Raw genomic sequence first — 22485 nt, 5'->3', positions numbered from 1 at the left:
ATATTGGAGAGGGAGGGAGAGGATCCAGTCATTGTGGTTCATGTTGGGACCAACAACATAGGAAAGTTTAGGCAAGAGGTCCTGTTCAGAGAGTACCAGGAGCTAAGAGCTAAATTAAATTACAGGACCTCAAGGGTTATAACCAACGTTCCCTATAAGCTGCGTAGCTCTCTGCTGGTCCTGCACAGCCCGGGATCAGCTTTTTCAATGTTAAGTTTTGCGCATGCGCATAACTGTGAATGGGCCGTGTAACCCCTTAAAGGGGCCACGCACCCAAAAAAAAGGGGGAACATTGGTTATAACCTCTGGATTATTACCCGAGCCACATGTAAATTCGTTTAGGGATAAGCAGATTAGGGAGGTGAACACATGGCTGAAGGAGTGATGTGGCAAAGAGGGGTTCCATTTTATGGGACACTAGCACCAGTACTGAGCAAGGAAGGAATTGTTCCATTGGGACAGGCGCCACCTGAACTGGGCTGGGCTGGGACCAAGGTCCTAGCAGAAAGGATAAATAGAGTGGTTATAAGGACTTTAAACTAGTAATCAGCAGGAGAGCTCAGGTGGAAAAGGTGGCATAAATAATAAGTCTAAAACAAATGTAAAGGAAGAGAGTAGAGTAATAGTTAGACATTGTGCGTTAGGCAGGTAACGGGAAAACTAAAAGATGTAAAGTAATTAAATCACGAGAGAGAAATGAGAAATGTGTGAGAAAAACAACATTCGAGCAGAAGCACAGGTTAGAGTGTGTGGCCCAAATAAGCGTTCTTTTTGCAAACGCACAGTGTATGAGGAACAAATTAAATAAATTGCAGGCGCAAATTCACCTTAGAGGATATGACATGGTGGCCATTACTGAGATATGGCTGCAAGACAGTCAGGACTGGGAACTGAATATACCAGGTTATGAGGTCTGCAGGAAAGATAGTGAATCTGGTAGAGGGGAAGCAGTTCCATTAGTGATTAAGGATGAAATTACTTCTATGATAAGAAATGATATAACAAGAGGTTAGGAGGCAGTGCAAACTTTATGGGTAGAATTAAGAAATCAAAAAGGATTTAAGACTGTAGTGGGCGTTGTGTATATAGGCCCTCTTGTAGCAGCTGTGAAGTGGCAGATTGTATAAATGCAGAGATTAGACAAACATGCAGTAAAGGCAGAGTGGTTTTAATGGGGGATTTTAACTTCCATATAGATTGGGATTAGCAGATGAGCTCATGTCAGAAAGTCAGCAAATTTCCCAGTGTGTTCTGGACAGTTTTCTGCAACAATATGTCCAAGAACCAATAAGGGGGCAGGCCATTAGATTTAATAATGAGCAATGAGCCAGATTTAGTTAGCACCCTAACAGTGTGTGAACATTTAGATTGGAGAATTGCACATATCACCCCGCTATTTAAGAAAAGTGAGAGGGGGAAACCAGGGAATTATAGAATGCCAGAAGATTAGTGGGAGGTGTTGAAAAAAGAATTTAAGGTGATACAGAACCAGTTTATACTCCTAAGGGGCAAGAGCTCTACTTGCCAAAAAAAAGCCATGGACGACTAATGAGGTAAGGGACAACAGAAAGCTAAAAGAAAATGCATACTAGAATGCAAAAAATACCACAGATCATGGCGACTGGGACAAATACAAAAAACAGCAAAGGGTGACAAAACAGATAGAAAGAGCTATAAAGAGAGAGTATGAAAATAAACTTCCAATGGATATCAAAATCAACATAACAAACTTTTACAATTATATTAGGAAAATGAGTGTGGTTAAGAGCATGTGGGCCCATTAAAAACTGACAATGGTGATGTTATAAATGAAAATAAGGAAATGGCGGACATGTTAAATAATTACTTTGTGTCAGCATTTACAGTACAGGAGGAGGATAGCATGCCGGACATTCCAAGGAAACTAATATTGAATCAGGGACGGGGACTCACCAAAATTAACACAAGCAAATTAACAGTAATGAAGAAAATAATGGCACTAAAGAGTGACAAATCCCCAGGACCAAATGGTTTCCATTCCAGGGTTTTAAAGGAAGTAGGTTGAGAACATTACAGATGACCCAACTATGATCTTCCAAATTTCTCTCAATTCAGGAACCATTCCTTTCGATTGGAAAATTGCACATATCACTCCGCTATTTAAGAAAGGTGAGAGAGGGAAACCAGGGAATTATAGAATGATTAGCCTAACATCTGTTGTCGGGAAATTACTAGAGTCTATAATTAAGGATGGATTGACTGAACACCTTGAAATTGTTCAGCTCATCAGAGAGAGCCAGCATGGATTTATAAAGTGCAGGTCATGCCTGATGAACCTGATTGAATTTTTGGAAGAGTTGACTAAAGTAGTGGACAGCGGAATGTCTATGGATATTATTTATATGGACTTCCAGAAGGCATTTCATAAAGTCCCTCATAAGAGACTGTTAGCTAAAGTTAAAGCTCATGGAATTAAGAGAAAATTACTGTACAGGTTAGGAGATTGGCTGAGCGGCAGGAGACAGAGAGTAGGGATGATGGGTAGGTAATCTAATTGGCAGGATGTGACTAGTAGCGTCCCGTAGGGATCTGTGTTGGGGATTCAACTATTTGCTGCATTTATTAACGACTTAGATGATGGGATAGAAAGCCAAATATCCAAGTTTGACAATGATACAAAGATAGGCGGCATTGCAAGCAGTGTAGATGGAAGCATAAAATTACAAAGAGGTATTAATAGATTAAGTGAATGGGCAAAGCTGTAGCAAATGGATTTCAATATAGGCAAGTATGTCATCCACTTTGGACCTAAAAAGGATAGAACAGAGTACTTTCTAAAAGGTGAAAAGCTAGAAGCAGTGGAGGTCCAAAGAGACTTTGAGGTCCATGTACATAGATCATTAAAATGTCTTGAGCAGGTACAAAAAAATAATCAAAAAGGCTAATGGAATGCTGGCCTTTATACCGAGAGGACGAGAATTCAAGGGGGTAGAAGTTATGCTACAGCTATATAAAGCCCTGGTTAGACCATACCTGGAGTACTGTGGTCTGTCTGGGCACCACACCTTAGGCATTTTTAACATTTTAACATCCTACCTGACCCAAATCCATCCTTTTTTGGGGGGTTAAAATTTCCCTCGTAAAGTGTCTGGTTTCCTACGGTGTAGATATATTGGCCTTGGAGGGAGTGCAGCGTAGATTTACTAGAATGATATCTGGACTCCAAGGAGAGATTACACAAACTAAGGTTATATTCCCTGGAATTTAGAAGATTAAGGGGGGACGTGATCGAAGTTTTCAAGAGGAACTGATAGGGTAGATAGAGAGAAACTATTTCCGCTGGTTGGGGCATCTAGGACTGGGGACATAGCCTAAAAATTAGAGCCTGGCCTTTCGGGAATGAAGTTAGGAAACATTTCTACATGCAAAGGATGGTAGAAGTTTGGAAATCCCTTCCGCAAACAGCAGTTGATACTGTGTCAATTGTTAATTTTAAATCTGAGATTGATAGACTTCTGTTAACCAAAGGTATTAAGGGATATGGGGCAAAGGCAAAAGATATGGAGTTAGGTCACATATCAGCCATGATCCCACTGAATGGCAGAACAGGCTCGAGGGGCTAAATGGCCTATTCCTGTTCCTATGTTCCTTCCTATGTTCCTATGGGAGCAGATTGGTTGCCCGCCTCCCACCTCCACTAAATGGAAGTGGGTGGGTTCGAGGCGGCTTGGATCGGTTTTGAGATTTTTAACTCTTTAAAATCCCACCTAACCCAAATCCACCCTTTTTTGGGGATTAAAATTCCCCTCGTAAAGTGTTAGGTTTCCTCTAAATCTCCAAAAAGGAATTTAGGCTAGTGGTGAAATAATTACTGGCATGCCCAACCAGTCCATGCCGGCATTTATGCTCCACATGAGCCATAGAATCATAGAATGGTTACAGCACAGAAGAAGGCCATTCAGCCCGTCGAGCCCGTGCCGACTCTCAGCTAGTCCCACTCCCCCGCCCTTTCCCCGTAGCCTTGCAAATGTTTTTTTCTTCATATACTTATCCAACTCCCTTTGGAAACATAAGATTGAGTCTGCCGCCACCACCCTTTCAGGCAGTGCATTGGCAGCATCCTCTTCCTTGGTGAAGACAGATGCAAAGTATTTGCTTAGTACCTCAGCCATACCCTCTGCTTCCATGCACAGGTCTCCTTTTTGGTCCCTAATCGGCCCCACCCGCCTCTTACTACCTTTTTACTATTTATATGCCTATAGAAGACCTTTGAATTACCTTTTATGCTGACTGACATTCTATTCTCATACCCTCTCTTTGCCCCACTTATTTTCTTTTTCACTTCACCTCTGAACTTTCCATATATAGCCTGATACTCAGATGTATTTGCAACCTGACATCTGGCATAAGCGTTCTTTTTCTGCTTCATCATATTCTCTATCTGTTTTGTCCTCCAGGGAGTCCTGACTTTAGTTGCCCTGCCTTTCCCCCTAGTGGGAATATACCTCAACTGTACCTGAACTATTTCCTCTTTAAAGGCAGCCCATTGTTCCATTACAGTTTTGCCTGCCAATCTTTGATTCCAGTTTACCCATTCTCATCCCACTGAAATTAGCTTTCCCCCAGTTAAACATTTTTACTCCCTGTCCTTTTCCATAGCTAATCTAAACCTTATGATACTATGATCACTGTTCCCTAATTGTTCACCATGATCACATAGGATATACGATACAAAAACAGGCCATTTGGCCCAACCAGTCCATGCCGCTGTTTATGCTACACTCGAGCCTCCTCCATCTTTCCTCATCTAAATCTATCAGCGTAACCCTCTATTCCCTTCTCCCTCATATGCTTGTGTAGCCGCCCCTTAAATGCATCTATACTATTTGCTTCAACCAATTCCTGTGGTAGCGAGTTCCACATTCTCACCATCTCTGGGTAAAGAAGTTTATTCTGAATTCCCTACTGGGTTTCTTGGTGACTATTTTATATTGATGGCCTCTAGTTATGCTCTTCCCCACAAGTGGAAACATTCTTTCTGTATCCACCCTATCAAAATCTTTCATAATTTTAAAGACCTCTATTAGGACACCCCTCAGCCTTCTTTTTTCAAGAGAAATGAGACCCAGCCTATTCATCCTTTCCTGATATGTATACCCTTGCATTTCTGATATTATCCTTGTAAATTTTCTCTGCACCCTCTCCAGTGCCTCTATATCCTTTTTATAATATGGCGACCAGAAATGTACGCAGTACTCCAAGTGTGGTCTAACCAAGCTTCGACACAGATTTAGCATAATTTCCCTACTTTTCACTATGGTGACCTCATTTTAAAATAACCCACCACACACGAAAAGCAATTGCTTGAGAAAGTGGATTATTAGCGAGTAGGATTAGACTCAGAGGCTCAAGTGCAGAAAAAACAGCAGCTCAGACTTGATAGGACACAAGCCCTGTTTCTGCACTGTAATATTCTGATTATCAATCGATCTCCCAAACACTTGTTCCTGAAAGATTTAGAAAGAAAAATAATACAAGTACTCTTCCACTGTGAAAGCATGAAAGAAGATTCCTTGATGCCTTAGTAAGGTTCTACAGTGCGTAACTGAGCAATATCTCAGCTAGGCAGTGAAAGGAGGACTAAACTGACCTCCCTGAACTAGCAAGCTGCAAATCAGCCAGGAATCCTGCACACTGCCCGTGTTGGAAGCGCAGCTATGTGGACATTTAACAACAACAGAATTGGACTCTAGTATTTCCCACCCCTCATGGTGAATAGCCTGCCAACACTGACACTCAAATGTATCATCTACAAATGATTTACATTATTGATTCCTCTGACCATTTTAGAGATTAGTCGTCCCCCACTCAATCTTCACTATAATTAAATAAGTTCAGCTTTGCAAATATCCCCTCATAACTTAGAATCATAAGCACTAGAATCATTCTTGTGGCTCTTCTCTGTATCAGATTCCAGCCTGTAACTCATTCCTGGGTATCTGTTATTCAATATATAAACCACGCAAGCCCCTCGATTAGATTCTAACCTGTAACTCACTCCCGGGTATCCGTTATTCTATATATAAACCCCCCCGAACCCCTCAATTAGATTCCAGCCTGTAATTCACTTCCGGGCATCTGTTATTCTATATATAAGCCCCCCAAACCCCGTGATTAGATTCCAGCCTGTAACTCCCTCCCGGGTATCTGTTATTCTATATATAAACCCATCCGAACCCCTCGGTAAGATTCCAGTCTGTAACTCACTCCTGGGTATCTGTTATTCTATATATAAACTCCCCGGGGGAGTGGGAGGAGTCCCATGATCAGAAGGGTGGGGGGCTGGGGGAGGTCAGTAATCAGGTGGGCTGGGAGAGGCCCACGATTGGGAGGGCTGGGGCGGGGTGGGGAGGCTGGAGATCGGGGCTGGGGAGGCAGAAGGCTTCCCTGAGGGGCCTGGGGGGGGGTCACTCCTGCTCCTCCTGGCCCACAAAGAGTGCTAAAAGAACCACTTACCTTGGGGAACCAGCTGTTCCCGCCTCCGTTTCACTGCTGAGTTTCCCGATTACCGGGAAACCTGCATACCACCAGTTAACTTCAAATTGGGCTCCTATTTGCACTGTGGGAGTCAGATTTAAATATGTTAATAAGCGTCCGCCTCTCCACAGCGGGACACTCGGACACTTCGATATCCACTGCCGTAAAAATAGCGGTGTGCGGTGAGTCGGGATTTCAGGTTTTAACATCGACCCCAACCCTCTCCTGCCCGTCATAGCAGGGTTAATAACAAGAGCAATGCTTCAGGTCGATGACCTTTTATCAGAACTTGAATATGCCACTCTGCCTCTATTATAAGCTAACAACTTAGCAGTCCTTGACCTAACTGGCACTAACCCAGCCATACATGTGCACACCTCAACCTGGAGCCCCCCAGCCTGACTAGAGAGCGAGATCTATTGCACCTCTGTCTGCTCTAGATTTTTCTTTCTTTCTTTATCTCTTTCTATGACGTGGATTGATGCACCAAGCCACCAATCAAAGCTACCACTGTGAATGAAACTCCTCCCCACCTCATGGCACCTGCAGTGTTGAGCAAAGTTGCCCTGCCAGACCCATTCTAACATCAGGGTATCAACTGCTCTGGGACGTGCTCAACAACTTCATATTGTCTCAATGTTGGTGCAATATGCAAAAGTAAACAGTTTATTATAGCTCCAATGGCTTTATTCCACCAAATCATATCAAGAAAAAAAATCAACATTGTAAATGGCTTGTATAGCGTGAGGAATTAACCCTTGGTCAGCTGAACCTAAAAAGCTTAATACAAATTAAACCAAACTTCCTTCCAGGCCAAATTAGTAAAAGTCTCAAAATGTTACACAAATATTTCTGTGTTCTGACCCTTGTGTAAACTCTACAGCAGGGGCATTGGGTTAACTGGTTTTCTTTTGATCATAAACACACCCAGTTACACCATCCTCAAATGCAACACAATTTACTGACACTGACCCACAGTATTGATCCTCTGACTAACTATTCCCACAACTGATGCAGGTTTTAACAGCACAGGAGATAGCACTGGGCAAAGAAATCTCTGACAATTACTGACCCAACACCCAGAACCTGACATTAATGCTTACCCCAACAGCTATCCGTGTCACATTAGCCATTTTAGGCGAGTTCATTACATCCGATAGATTTCTCTCATCCATGAATACTTCTCCATCTGTTACCACAATGATAAACCGTTTGGCATTTTTGTTGGAGCCTTGTGTTTCGTTGAAGGTGTTGTCACTGTGAGTGTACAAGAAATGTAAAGGCAGCAGCTCTCAGGCACATTTCACTACGTTAGTTCCTTACTTTTTGAAAGATTTACTTTTGTAATATGAAGAATATTTTAAGACATTAATGTTTTGAGAAATAAAGAAAAATGTTTAGAGTAAATTGTCCAAGTCTGCATGGGGTGAGGTAGCTCACATCACGAACATGTATCAGAAAATCACACACCTGTCGCCAACAATTCAATTCATAATCTGATCATTTGTTGGCTGGTACCAGAAAAAATGTCCAGAAAATGTCAGTTGAAAAGCAACACTCCATATGGCAGTTTTTAAAAAATAAGATAGACTTGTACTAGCAACAGAAACAACTGCTGAAACTGGTTTTTACACAGCTAATTGTTATGATCTGGAATACACTGCCTGAAAGGAGTGGAGGAAGCAGATTTTTTTTTTTTTTATTCGTTCATGGAATGTGGGTGTCGGTGACAAGGCCAGCATTTATTGCCCATCCCTAGTTGCCCTTGAGAAAGTGGTGGTGAGCTGCCTTCTTGAACCGCTGCAGTCCGTGTGGTGAAGGTGCTCCCACAGTGCTGTTAGGGAGGGAGTTCCAGGATTTTGACCCAGCGACGATGAAGGAACGGTGATATACTTCCAAGTCAGGATGGTGTGTGACTGGGAGGGGGACTTGGAGGTGGTGGTGTTCCCATGTGCCTGCTGCCCTTGTCCTTCTAGGTGACAGAGGTCGCGGGTTTGGGAGGTGCTGCTGAAGAAGCCTTGGCGAGTTGCTGCAGTGCATCGTGCACACTGCAGTCACAGTACGCCGGTGGTGGAGGGAGTGAATGTTTAAGGTGGTGGATGGGATGCCAATCAAGCGGGCTGCTTTGTCCTGGATGGTGTTGAGCTTCTTGAGTGTTGTTGGCGCTGCACTTATCCAGGCAAGTGGAAAGTATTCCATCACACTCCTGACTTGTGCCTTGTAGATGGTGGAAAGGCTTAGGGGAGTCAGGAGGTGAGACACTCACCACAGAATACCCAGCCTCTGACCTGCTCTCGTTGCCACAGTATGTGTGTGGCTGGTCCAGTTAAGTTTCTGGTCAATGGTGGCCCCCAGGATATTGATGGTGGTGGATTCGGCAATGGTAATGTTGTTGAATGTTAAGGGGCAGTGGTTAGACACTCGTTTGTTGGAGATAGTCATTGCCTGGCGCTTATGTGGCATGAATGTTACCTGCCACTTATCAGCCCAAGCCTGAATGTCATCCAGGTCTTGCTGCATGCAGGCATGGACTGCTTCATTATCTGAGGAGTTACGAATGGCACTGAACACTGTGCAGTCATCAGCGAACATCCCCACTTCTGACCTTATGATGGAGGGAAGGACATTGATGAAGCAGCTGAAGATGGTTTGGCCCAGGACACTGCCCTGAGGAACTCCTGCAGCGATGTCCCGGGGCTGTGATGATTGACCTCCAAACACCACAACCATCTTTCTTTGCGCTAGGTATGACTCCAGACAGTAGAGAGTTTTCCCCGCGATTCCCATTGACTTCAGTTTTACTAGGGCTCCTTCATGCCACACAGTCAAATGCTGCCTTGATGCCAAGGGCAGTCACTCTCACCTCACCTCTGGAATTCAGCTCTTATGTCCATGTTTGGACCAAGGCTGTAATGAGGTCAGGAGCCGAGTGGTCCTGGCAGAACCCAAACTGGGAATCAGTTATTGGTGAGTAAGTGCTGCTTGATAGCACTGTCGACAACACCTTCCATCACTTTGCTGATGATTGTGAGTAGACTGATGGGTCAGTAATTGGCTGAATTGGATTTGTCCTGCTTTTTGTGGACAGGACATACCTGGGCAGTTGTCGGATAGATACCAGTGCTATAGCTGTACTGGAACAGCTTGGCTAGAGGCATGGCTAGTTCTGGAGCACAAGTCTTCAGCACGACAGCCGGGATGTTGTCGGGACCCACAGTCTTTGCTGTATCCAGTGCTCTCAGCCGTTTCTTGATATCACGTGGAGTGAATTGAATTGGCTGAAGACTGCCTTCTGTGGTGGTGGGGACTTCAGGAGGAGGTCGATATGGATCATCCACTCAGCACTTCAATAGTAACTTTCAAAAGGGAATTGGAGATATACTTGAAATGGGGAAATTTGCAAGGCTAAGATGAAAAAGCAATTGGAAAGCTCTTTTAATGCCTCCTTCTATGCTGTATGATTCTAACTTACAATCCTATAGCACTTCATATGTACAGAACGATGATTCATGCTCTTTATAAGGTGCAGGATAAAAATGGATATAAACAGTTAGCAGAAGAACAGAAGGTTACTGAACCAATTGGTTCCTGAACCACTAATCGATGCATACATTTAGCAGAGAGCGATAGAGCAATAAAGAGATAATGCCAGAATATTTAATACTCACAGAACATATTGTATCGCTGAAGCTGTCTTTGTGACCTTACCCAATTGAGTCATTTTTCTAACAATTGGGAAAATTCCAGAACTCATTTCCCGACTGTCCTTCAGATCAAATATTGTGACAATTTCCGCACCGTACTGCACCAGGGCAAATTCACACTGCCAACGGAAACTAAATGTTAATTTCTGTGACCGCCCAAAATTGGTGCCTATTATTTCGGAAATTATTATTCACTATCTGGCTTAAAATAATAAGACCCTTGTCAAACAGGGGTTAGTTTTCATGTAAGCTTATTTCTCTTGACCTGTGGAGACAATGCATTTCATAGCTTCAGACCCAGCAGGGAGCCATCAGCAAGAGGCTCCATACGGAATGTATGTTGAAACTCATTGCTCGGTGGTTAAAGAACAGACTATTAGAGATGTGAATTGTAAGAACAGTTGATTTAAATCTGAGAGGAAAGGAAACTACATCAGACCCGCTGCAAAAAGACCATCTCAACACCATGGGGGCAATTTTAACTTTTGGATCCGCCAGGAGCGGGGATCTCCAGTGGCGCGTGGGCAATCTGGCAGTCCGGGTCTGCCCACACGCTGTGGAGTTTTAACTCCATTGCGTGTGTGTGACACGTCACTGACAGGTTCCCCGCCTGGAAGTCAGACTGTTTCCAGTCGAGTGAGGAAAGCTGGAGAAGAGGCCGCAGCCCCAGGTGGGTCCAAGCCCCGACCCGGGGGGGGCGGGGCACGGTGGTTTGTATGGGGCAGGGAGGGGCTGATGGTGAGGGAGCTTGGGGGGTCAGGGGGGAAGCACCTCTGCTCCTCACAACTCACAAGGAGTGCTCCCCAAGGCTATCCTCGCCTCGTTGAAGCTTGGGGTCATCCTTACGGACTGAACGGAGGTGTTCCGCAAAGCGGTCACCCAATCTGCGTTTGGTCTCCCCAGTGTAGAGACCACATCGTGAGCAGCGAATACAGTATTCTAGATTGCAAGAAGTACAAGTAAATCGCTGTTTCATCTGGAAGGGGTGTTTGGGGCCCTGGACAGTGGGAATGGGGAGGTATAAGGGCAGGTGTATCATCTCCTGTGCTTGCACGGGAAGGTGCCAGGCGAAGGGGAAGGGGTGCTGGGGGTGATAGAGTCGTCGACTAGGGTGTCTCGGAGGGAGCGGTCCCTACGGAATGCTGAAGGGGGAGGGGAGGGGAAGATGCGTTTGGTGCTGGGATCACGTTGGAGGTGGCGGAAATGGCGGAGGATGATCCGTTGAATGTGGAGGCTGGTGGGGTGAAAGGTGAGGACAAGGGGAACCCTATCGTGGTTCCGGGAGGGAGGGGCAGGGGTGAGGGCAGAAGTGCACGAGATAGAACGGACACGGTTGAGGGCCGTGTCAACCACGGTAGAGGGGAATCCTCGGTTGAGGAAAAAGGAAAACATGTCGGAAGCACTGGTGTGGAAGGTGGCATCGTCGGAGCAGATGCGGCGGAGATGGAGAAACTGGGAGAATGGAAGAGAGTCCTTACAGGAGGCGGGGTGGGAGGAAGTGTAGTCCAGGTAGCTGTGGGCTTGTAGTGAATGTTGGTCAATAACCTATCCCCAGAGATGGAGACGGAGAAGATGGCCAGTTTTGTCAGCATTTTCTGTTGTTATATTTAAAGTGCCAACCCATCTCCTGGGAGAGGGTTGGCTGCCCGCGCCCCCCCCACCCCACCTCCGTTAAAGCCGCAAGTGTACGGATTGGAGGCGGGTTAGGGTCGAGATTCAGATTTTTAACACTTTAACCTCCCACCAACCCAAACCTGCCTGTTTTTTTAGGTTAAAATACAACCCCCCACCCCAATGTGTGTAAAATGCAATGCCTTGCAACAACTGAAAAATTTGAGTTGATGACAATTTTTCAGAATGATAAATTCAGCCCACAAAAAGAATTTAATTCATCATGCAGCGCATCCTACGCTAGTGATTGCCATTGTTAGCTTCACAACCTCCTGTGCTTTTAAGTGGAAATCACACATCTATTCATTGTAGGTGGGAACAGTTTCTTTGGAAAACACAAGCTCCAAGATGTTGAAGCTACCCTGATTCTCCTTCGTATTAACAGATGTCAAACAAGACTACAGCATAACTTCCCTCATCAGATGACGACAATTTGGACAACGATGGTCTTAAATGTTGATAAAACAAATGGGTTAATGCCTCCATTAAAAAGTAAACATTAAGCATTTGTATGCTAATATTTTAAACTTAACCTGCAGATCTGCGCAGGGGTTAAAGAAAAGAAGAAAGAACACTTTTTGTACTCAGGATATTCCAAAATCTTTCACAGCCAGTGAGGTTCTTTTCAGCCATTTACAGCAGACAGGATCCCCACTCCTGCAGTTTTAACAGGCACAGAAACAAAGCCATTACAGCGGCATCAAGGAGTGGGGCCCACATCCTGCGCTCTTAGGAACCGGAGGGTGAATGGGCTGGGAAACATAGCACCTGATAGCTGTCATCTGTGTTGTCTTTTTATATTTGTATTCTGTCCCTCCGACAGTGTATCCAGATTCACCCTTTTTACAACCGCAAAACACAAGCCCGACAGTTTAAATTATCTTTCTACAAATTATTTTCCTGATCAGCACAGTACACCACTGTTCCATTTAGTACCTGGTCCCTATTTTGGTTCTTTCATAGTAAGCATTTTACATTAATCTATTTTGAATTGCATTTGCCATCTATTGGCCCAGGTTCATAAAAGTTTCCAATGCTTCTAATAACTTTCATAATTTACCTCGATGCATCTTTTCCAAATGTTTTTTGCTATGTTTATTATAAAGTCTTTTGCCTTTTGGAAATCATTTTTAGCGATGCTTCCTGATCCATCCAGAACGATTGCAATCTCTGTGCCTGTAGAAACACATATTAAATCAGTAATGTGAAATCAACCACCTTAGCTCAGCTCTGAGAAGCATCATATTCCAATTTCAGACTTTCAGGTGTGAAGACACTTTAGGCAGGATTTGATGATACTTGTGCAGTTACCATCCAGCCAGCTGAGTTCCAATTTTATCTCCACTAGGCTTTAACATACCATCAACAGTAAGTTACACCATCTACAGTAGAAATTTCATTATCCACCATAATGGGTGGGTAATGGAAACTGGCGACTAATCAAGAGACCCCAAGGTTTGGTTTTACACATGCGGTGCAACAATATCCTAGGCATGGGACTGAAGACAAATACAATGAATGTAACATCATTTGAATTTTGCATGTGAGATTGAATTACACCAGAAAGAAGGGGATTGGTGTTAGCGGGCTCACAAACAACTGTATATCTTGGCAATTCTTTGTCCCATGACATATCAGGTGGGTAATTTCAGGTGGAAGGTGAGGACAAGGGGAACCGTAGCGTGGTTCTGGGAGGGAGGGGAAGGTGTAGGAGCAGAAGTACGAGAAATGGAATGGACATGGTTGAGGGCCCTGTCAACCATGGTGGAGGGTTGAGGAAAAAGGAAGACGCACTGGTATGGAAGGTGGCATCCAGCATGATGCCACCACCAAATGCATCTTTCCCCTTCCCTTTCAGCATTCTAAAGGGACCGTTCCCACTGCGACATCCTGGTCCACTCTTCAATCACCTCCCAACACCCCCTCTCCTTTCCACGCGCCTTCCCGTGCAAGCACAGGAGATGCGACACCTGCCATTTTACCTCTTCCCTTCCAACCATTCAGGGCCCCAAACACTCCTTCCAGGTGAAAGTGTGATTTACTTGTACTTCTTTCAATTTAGTATACTGTATTCGTTGCTCACAATGCAGTCTCCTCTACATTGGGTAGTCCAAATGCAGATCGGGTGATCGCTTTGTTGGACACCTCCGTTCAGCCTCCAAGCATGAGCCTGAGCTTCTGGTCACCTGTCATTTTAATTCTCTGTCCCACTCCCACTCCTACTTTGACCTCTCTGTCCTTGGCCTTTTACATTGTTCTAAAGAAGCTCAAAGCTCGAGAAACAGCACCTCATCTTTCGATTCGGCACTTTAAAGCCTTCTGGACTCAACATCAAGTTTAACAATTTCAGATCATAACCACTGCTCCCATTTTTTCCAGACAGCAGCTGCTGGTAATGACTCTGCTTTTGCCATTTGCACCTCCTCTAAACCCATCTTTTGTTTCTTTACTAGTCCCATTACCATCCCCCTTTGCCTCGCACCATCATCCCTTTGTCATTTAATCTCTCCTGCCTTCCACCATATCACAAACCTGTTCCAGTCCTGATGAAAGGTCATCAACCTGGAACGTTAACTCTGTTGCTCTCTCCACAGATGCTGCCTGACCCGTTGAGTATTTCTAGCAGATTTGAGAATGAGTTATGTTTAAGTGTTGTGTTTAAATCAAAATTAATGTACACGGGTTTAAAAAGCTGCAGGGTGTAGCACTGAGTGTTAATAAGCCAATCATCCTTACTGTTGTCTACAACAAGCAGGCCATTTAACAATTTGTTATCTCATCTCCGATGGCCTAATAAGATGACCGTAACTATTATGGTGAGGACAATTCTATTCATGTGAGCCCTACTGGCAAATTCCTGAACAGGGAAAACGTTGGAGTGCCTGCCCTTCCACCTCGTGAATACGCAAAGAAGTAAAGGAAAAAAAGGGGCAGGTGGGCAGTCAGCCACCCAGTGGGAAGGAAGCTCTACTTACTGAGGGAAGATTTGCTCATCCCAAGCCCAGAGCCAGTTAAGATCAGGAGGCTGATCAGGAAAAGTTAAGTGAGTTCACTAATATGGATAGTGTGGTGTGTTTTGATTATTTTTCTTGTTTTTGAAATGAATCTGTAGCTTGGCAGAACCAAGGAGAAATTTGATTACAATTGTCACTCTGAACATTCATTGTTGTCTGTAAAATAAAGCAGCTTAATCATAGAATCATAGAAATTTACTGCACAGAAGGAAGCCATTCGGCCCATCGTGTCAGTGCCGGCCAATAAAGAGCTATCCAGTCTAATCCCACTTTCCAGCTCTAGGTCCATAGCCCTGTAGGTTACGACAATTCAAGTGCATATCCAAGTACTTTTTAAATGTGATGAGGATTTCTGCCACCCTCTGGGTGAAAGAAGTTATTTTCAACTCCCCTCTAATCCTTCTACCAATTACTTTAAATCCATGCCTCCCGGTTATTGACCTCTCTGCTAAGTGAAATAGGTGCTTCCTATCCACACTATCTAGGCCCCTCAATGTTATACACCTCAATTAAGACTCCCCTCATTCTCCTCTGTTCCAAAGAAAACAACCCCAGCCAATCCAATCTTTCCTAATAGTTAAAATTCTCCAGTCCTGGCAACTTCCTCGTAAATCACCTCTTTACCCTCTCTAGTGCCATCAGATATTTCCTGTAATGTGGGCGGTGATTTTGCCAATGGGGATGTGCTGGAGGTGGGACTGCTGCTTGTCGGGTTTTAGTCCCGCCTCCATCGACGTCTGGCCAATCCACGCTATTTTCCCTTGATTGACCTTGTTAAGCCTGCCCAGCAGGCTTAGAAGGCCAATTAAGGGAAAGCCAGTTACTGGTGACGTCAGCGAGTGACGTTTCATCTGTCAAGTGCTTTTGAAGCTGCGAAGGTGTCAAACACTGACAATCTGTCTTCTAAGTTGAGTCTTTACTCAAGACTCAATTAGAAAGCCTTCAGGAGCAGAAAGCAGAAGGCTGCAGCTTTTGACAGTTCAGCGGCCATTCTGCTTTCTGTGCCGGTGAGCTCAGGAACTCCTGAGACCTAGAGGAAGAAGCAAAGGTAAGTAAAGTTTCTAAAACTCTCAACACTCACTTCACCCACATACCTCTGCACACATGCACCCATCGCTCACCTGCACACTGGACATCTCGGCCCCTCCGACCCCCTCAGACCCACGGCTTGCCTCGCTGACCCTGGTGAGGTTCGGAGCCATCGGGAAGCCCACACTTGCGATGGCAAAATAGGGATTATCAAAAACACTGCCTGTTAACTGCCTGTTAACAGGCAGTTAATTGGCACTAATCCCCTTCCCGCCTCGAGGAGGCAGCTCCCAGCGCGGGTCGGGTACCCGCCTCCTGGGAAGATTGCATGGAGGCGAGTTGGAAGCGGGATGGATACCCGCTCCCAGATTCTGCCATTTTTTCGGCAGTCCCGTCTCCATACCCGCCTCCCCAGTGCTGACAAAATCACCCCATGGTGACCAGAACTGTACGCAGTGTTCTAGCTGTGGCCTAACTAGTGTTTTATGCAGTTCCAGCATAACCTACCTGCTCTTATATTCTATGCCTTGGCTAATAAAGGAAAGTATCACCAGGTTAATAGATTGGAGAAAAATTGATTTTGAGGGGCTGAGAATAGAATTTGGGGGGGGGGGGGGGGGGGGGGAAGAAATTTGATTACAACCCGTTTGGGGGTGGTAACCGAATTAGCGCCAGCCATTTAGCGCCTGGCACGGAGTACCACCCCGGCCGCTAAATTGGGCTTACCGCCCCGGCAAGGAAGCGGAGCGCTATCTCGGGCGGGCTGCTAAGGGGTCGTGTCACTCGGCGATGACGTCATCGCAAGCGGTGCAGCGCTGCAGGGCGCTACCGGCTACTGCCACCGCTAACCTTCTGCTGAATTTCGTGTGAGGTGTTAGTGGCGCTGCGCCCGGTGGTTTGTGCCCCGTTAGCACCCCTCGGGGGCACTAACGAGAGGCGCAAGCCAACCCAATTTTTCCCCCTGGGAAAATAAAATGGACAGCAATACTGGCAAACAATGATGTAGAATAGCAATTGGAAACATTTAAAAAGGTGTTCAACAGAGTCCAGGAAAAATATATTCCGCTAAGAAACAAAAACAAGCTAAATACTAATGAGACACTGTAGATGAATAAAGCCATAAGGGAAAAATTGAGGGTAAGGAATGAGGCATACATTAAGTACATGGACAGTAGGGGAGTGCATGACAAGAGAGAATATGAAGAGATTAGGAGATAAGTCAAAAAAACAATTAGGAAGGCAAAGAGCAACTATGAAATTAAATTATCAAGGAACACAAAACAAAATAGTAAAATATTTTACAGGCACATAAATAGAAAAAGGAAGGTCAGGCTGGGAATAGGGCCACTAAAGATGGACAGGATAATACCACAGGCATCGATAGAGAGATGGCAGAGGTACTAAATAATTACTTTGCTTCAGTATTTACCAGGGAGATAGAACAGGTGGAGATGGCATCGGATGATGAGATTAGTAATGAGATAACTGCATTTAAAATAAAAAAGGAGAAATATTAAACAAACTAATCAAACTCAGAGGATAAAAGCCCTAGTCTGGATGGATTACATCCACACATTTTTAAAGGAATCTAGGGAAGAGATAGCAGAGGTGCTATTACACATATTTAATAATTTGTTAGAAAAAGGTGTAGTGCCAGAGGACTGGCGGATAGCTAACTTAATACCTATATTTAAGAAAGGAGATAGAACATGTCCAGGGAACTATAGACCAGTCAGCTTAACATCGGTGATAGGAAAATTAATGGAATCCCTACTAAAGGAGAAAATGGAAGAACATCTAGAAACCAAAAATATAATAATAAATAGTCAGCATGGATTTCAAAAGGGAAAATCTTGCTTAACCAACCTAATTGAATTTTTTGAACAGGTAACAGGGAGAGTAAACAAGGGTAATGCAGTAAATATAATTTATCTAGATTTTCAAAAGACCTTCAATAAGGTACCACACAATGAATAAGGTCAGGGAATGCAAAGTCAGGGGACAAGAAACAGAATAGATAGTTATCTGGCTTCAAGACAGAAAGCAGAGAGTAGGGGTAAACGGTAGCTATTCAGAGTGGCAGAAGGTCGGAAGTGGTGTTCTACAAGGATCAGTGCTCGGACCACAGTTCAAAATTTATATTAACGATTTAGACTTTGGAATCAAAAACACAATTTCTAAATTCGTGGACGACACCAAATTTGGGGGGGATAGTCAATACTGAGGAGGAATGCAGCAAATTACGAGAAGACATTAATAAACTTGCAGAATGGGCATATAATCAACACAGATAAATGCGAGGTATTACATTTTGGTAAGAAAAATAGGGAGGTCACATATTACTTGGAAAATAAGAATCTAAATGGGGGAAGAGGAGCAAATGGATCTCGGAGTGCAAATACACAAATCACGAAAAGTATCGACACAGGTTAACAAGATCATTAAAAAAAGCAAACCAAGCACTAGGGTTTATTTCTAGAGGAGTAGAATTGAAAAGTAGTGAAGTTATGCTAAACTTGTATCGAACCTTGGTTAGACCACACTTGGAGTACTTTGTACAATTCTGGTCACCATATTATAAAAAGGATATAGAGGCACTGGAGAGGGTGCAGAGAAGATTTACAAGGATGGTACCAGAAATGCGAGGGTATACCTATCAGGAAAGGGTGAACAGGGTGGATCCCTTTTCTCCTGAAAAGACAAGGCTGAGGGGTGACCTAATAGAACCTTTAAAATCATGAAAGGTTTTGATAGAGTAGATAGAGAGAGTGTTTCCACCTGTGGGGAAGGGCAAAACTAGAGACCATCAATATAAGATAGTCACCAAGAAATCAAATAGGGAATTCAGCAGAAACTACTTTACCCAGAGTGGTGAGAATGTGGAACTCACTACCACAGGGAGTGGTTGAAGCGAATGGTATCGATGCATTTAAGGGGCGGTCAGATAAGCATATGAGGGAGAAGGGAATAGAGGGTTTTGCTGATAGATTTAGATGAGGAAAGACGATGGAGGCTCAAGTGGAGCATAAATGCCGGCATGGACTGGTTGGTCCGAATGGCCTGTTTCTGAGCTGTATATCCTGTGTAATCCAATGCAATCCCGTATGCCTTCTTAACCACCTTAAATACCTGTCCTGCTACCTTCAGGGATCTGTGGACATGCACTCCCTCTGTTCCACTCATCTCAGTCTTAAATGGCTGACCCCTTATCCTGAGACTATTCCCTCTAGTTCTCGACACTCCAGCCAGGGGAAACAACCTCTCAGCATCTACCCTGTCAATCCCCCTCAGAATCTTATATGTTTCAATGAGATCACCTCTCATTCTTCTAAACTCAAGAGAGTATAGGCCCAATTTACTCAATCTCTCCTCATAGGACAATCCTCTCATTCCAGGAATCAATCTAGTGAAACTTTGTTGCACCACTCTTTCCCTACTCTTTCCTTAGTTATCCTCTTTCTCTATGTTTTTATAAGGCATCTTTGGGTTTTCCTTGATTTTACTTGCCAGTACTTTTTCATGCCCTCTCTTTGCATTCCTAATATCTTCTTTATTTCACCCCTGCACTTTCTATACTCCTCCAGGCTCTCTGCAGCATTTAGCATTTGGTATCTGACATAAGCTTCCCTTTTTTGCCTTATCCTACCTTGTATGCCCCTTGACATCCAGGGGGCTCTAGATTTGGGAGTCCCACCCTTTTTCTTTGTGGGAACATATTTACTCTGAACACTCACTATCTCTTCCTTGAATGCCTCCCACTGCTTTGACACTGATTTACACTGATTTACCTTCAAGTAGCTGTTTCCAGTCCACTTTTGCTAAATCACATCTCAGCTTAGTAAAATTGGCCTTTTCCCAATTCAGAAGTTTTCTATCTTTGTCCTTTTCCATAACTACGCTAAATCGAACTGAATTATAATCACCACCACCAAAATGCTTTCCCACTGATACCCCTTCCACCTGCCCAGCTTCATTCCTTTAAACTAAGTCCAGAAACACCTCTCTTGTTGGGCTTACTATGTACTGGCTAAAAAAGTACTCCTGAATGCATTTTAAGAATTCTGTGCCCTCTATACCTTTTACATGGATGCTATCCCAGTTAATATTAGGGTAGTTGAAATCCCCTACTATTATTGCCCTATTGTTTTTGCACTTCTCAGATTATTTGAGAGTCTAGGTGACTATGACAAAGGTAAACTATCCCTCCTCGTCCTTCTCGACCTGTCTGCAGTCTATGACATGGTTGACCGCTCCATCCTCTTCCAACGCTTCCCCACTGTCGTCCAGCTGGGTGGGACGTCACTCGCCTGGTTCCATTCTTACCTACCTAATGATAGCCAGAGAATCACCCACAATCTCTTCCAGCTCCCGCATCGTTACATCAGGTGTCCCCCAAGGATCTATCCTTGGCCCCCTCCTATTTCTCATCTACATGCTGCCCCTCGGCGACATCATCCGAAAACACAGCGTCAGTTTCCACATGTACGCTGACGACACCCAGCTCTACCTCACCATCGCTTCTCTCGGCCCCTCCACTGTCTCTAAATTGTCAGGCTGCTTGTCCGACATCCAGTACAGGATGAGCAGAAATTTCCTCCAATTAAACATTGGGAAGACCAAAGCCATCGTCTTCGGTCCCCGCCACCAACTCCACCCTCTCCCTAGCAGCTGTCTGAGATTGAACTAGACTGTTTGCAACCTTGGTGTCATATTTGACCCTGAAATGAGCTTCTGATCCGTGCCATAACTAAGACTGCCTATTTCTACCTCCATAACATTGCCCATCTATGGCCCTGCCTCAGGTCATCTGCTGCTGAAACCCTCATCCATGCCTTTGTTACCTCTAGACTTGACTATTCCAAGGCACTCCTGGCTGGACTCCCACATTCTACCCTACGTAAACTTGAAGTCATCCAAAACTCAGCTGTCTATGTCCTAACTCGCACCAAGTCCCGTTCACCCATCACCCTTGTGCTCGCTGACCTACATTGGCATCCGGCTTGATTTTAAAATTCTCATCCTTGTTTTCAAATCCCTCCACGGCCTCGCCGCTCCTTATCTCTGTAACCTCCTCCAGCCCCACAACCCCCCAAAATATCTGCGCTCCTCTAATTCTGGCCTCTTGATCATCCCTGATTTTAATTGCTCAACCATTGGTGGCCGTGCCTTCAGCTGCCTAGGCCCTAACCTCTGGAATTCCCTCCCTAAACCTCTCCGCCTCTCTATCTCTCTTTCCTCCTTTAAGACGCCCCTTAAAACCTACCTCTATGACCAAGCTTTTGGTCATCTGCCCTAATTTATGACACACCTGTGAAGCGCCTTGGGACGTTTTACTACATTAAAGGCACTATATAGATACAAGTTGTTGTTGTTGGTCTATAGTTCACTCCAAGAATTGTGATTGCCCCTTTTTGTTCTTCAGTTCAATCTAAATGGCCTCATTTGATGATCCTTCTAAGACATCTTCCCTCCTCACAGCTGTAATTGTTTCTTTAACCAATATTGTGACCCCTCTCCTTTTTATCCCCCTATCTCATCTGAAAACTCTGTAACCAGGAATGTTGAGCTGCCATTCCTGCCTTTCTTTCAGCCATGTTTCAGTAATAGCTATGATGTCATACTTCCACATGTCTATCTGTGCCCTCAGCTCATCAGCCTTATTTCCTAGACTCCTTGCATTGAAGTATATGCCATTAAGCACTGCTAAACCCCTTTGTTGTCTATTTTCTAGCTTTTGTTCCCTCTGCATTCCAAACTCACTTACTAATGTTCTGCCTCGAATAGCATCCGCCGCAAATAGTATCGTTATGCCCCAGATTATGTTAATGTATTATTAGCTATCGGACAGTATGGACACACTTCTAAATGCAAAAAGGCTTTTTATCATTTATGGGAATGACCAGCAGCACAGTACCCAAGGAAATATCTGAGGCAGAACCAAACATTGCAACAAGACATTGGAGTAGTTAAGTTTGGAGGTGACAAAGACATGTATGATGGTTTCAGTGGCATACAGGCTAAGGTAGAGGTGGAGGATGGTGACGATAGGGAGGTTGAAGTAGGCTTTGTGATGGAGATGACATGGAGTGGGAAGCTCAGCTCAGGGTGGAACTGGACACTGAGGTTGAGAACAGTCTGGTTCAGCCTGAGGCAGCAGTCGGGGTGAGGGATGGAGTAAGTGGTGGGGGCAGAAGACAATGGCTGTAAATGGTGTGGATACCTGCCCCTTTGTGCTACTGACCCAATGCTCAGGATTTGGGATGGATTCAGCACTGGGGCAAACTGATGGCTAGAAGTTTCACCCTGCTGCACTTTAAGTGGCACAGATGGTCACCAGGACTCTCCAGGGCCTGATCTTTAAATTTATGGCTTGGCCACTATGAAGAAAGGTCACTGGGAGCAAAGGTCACTGGGAGAAAAACTCCTAGACAAAGTAAGGACTGCAGGCAAGTAGGGAGGGAGGAAGAAGGGGCACGGTGCTAGGCACAGAGGGTGAGTTGGGTGAAGAAATCAAGTGGGAAAAAAAGTGGGTTTTAAGCACCCGTAAAATA

General features: G+C 44.5%; 1 protein-coding gene across 5 annotated transcripts in view; it reads right to left on the bottom strand.

Moving 5' to 3' along the window:
- LOC147102226 (integrin alpha-E-like) overlaps positions 1-22485 on the bottom strand; it is a 208162-nt gene that overhangs the window by 133030 nt on the left and 52647 nt on the right. For all 5 annotated transcript variants that reach the window (XM_085964540.1, XM_085964539.1, XM_085964542.1 and 2 more), the window contains exons 9-11: positions 12952-13067; positions 10185-10339; positions 7620-7773 (exon numbers count right to left, since the gene is read on the bottom strand). In XM_085964540.1, the coding sequence (XP_085820666.1) occupies positions 7620-7773; positions 10185-10339; positions 12952-13067 (425 nt within the window). The remainder of the gene's footprint in view (positions 1-7619; positions 7774-10184; positions 10340-12951; positions 13068-22485) is intronic.

The sequence above is a fragment of the Somniosus microcephalus genome, chromosome 22 (genome assembly GCF_052327205.1).
Source record: "Somniosus microcephalus isolate GS21.2 chromosome 22, FLI_Smic_1.0, whole genome shotgun sequence".
NCBI classification, from domain to species: Eukaryota; Metazoa; Chordata; class Chondrichthyes; order Squaliformes; family Somniosidae; genus Somniosus; species Somniosus microcephalus.
The sequence above is the reverse complement of the archived record's forward strand: the minus strand, read 5'-3'. Positions and strand labels throughout refer to the sequence as shown.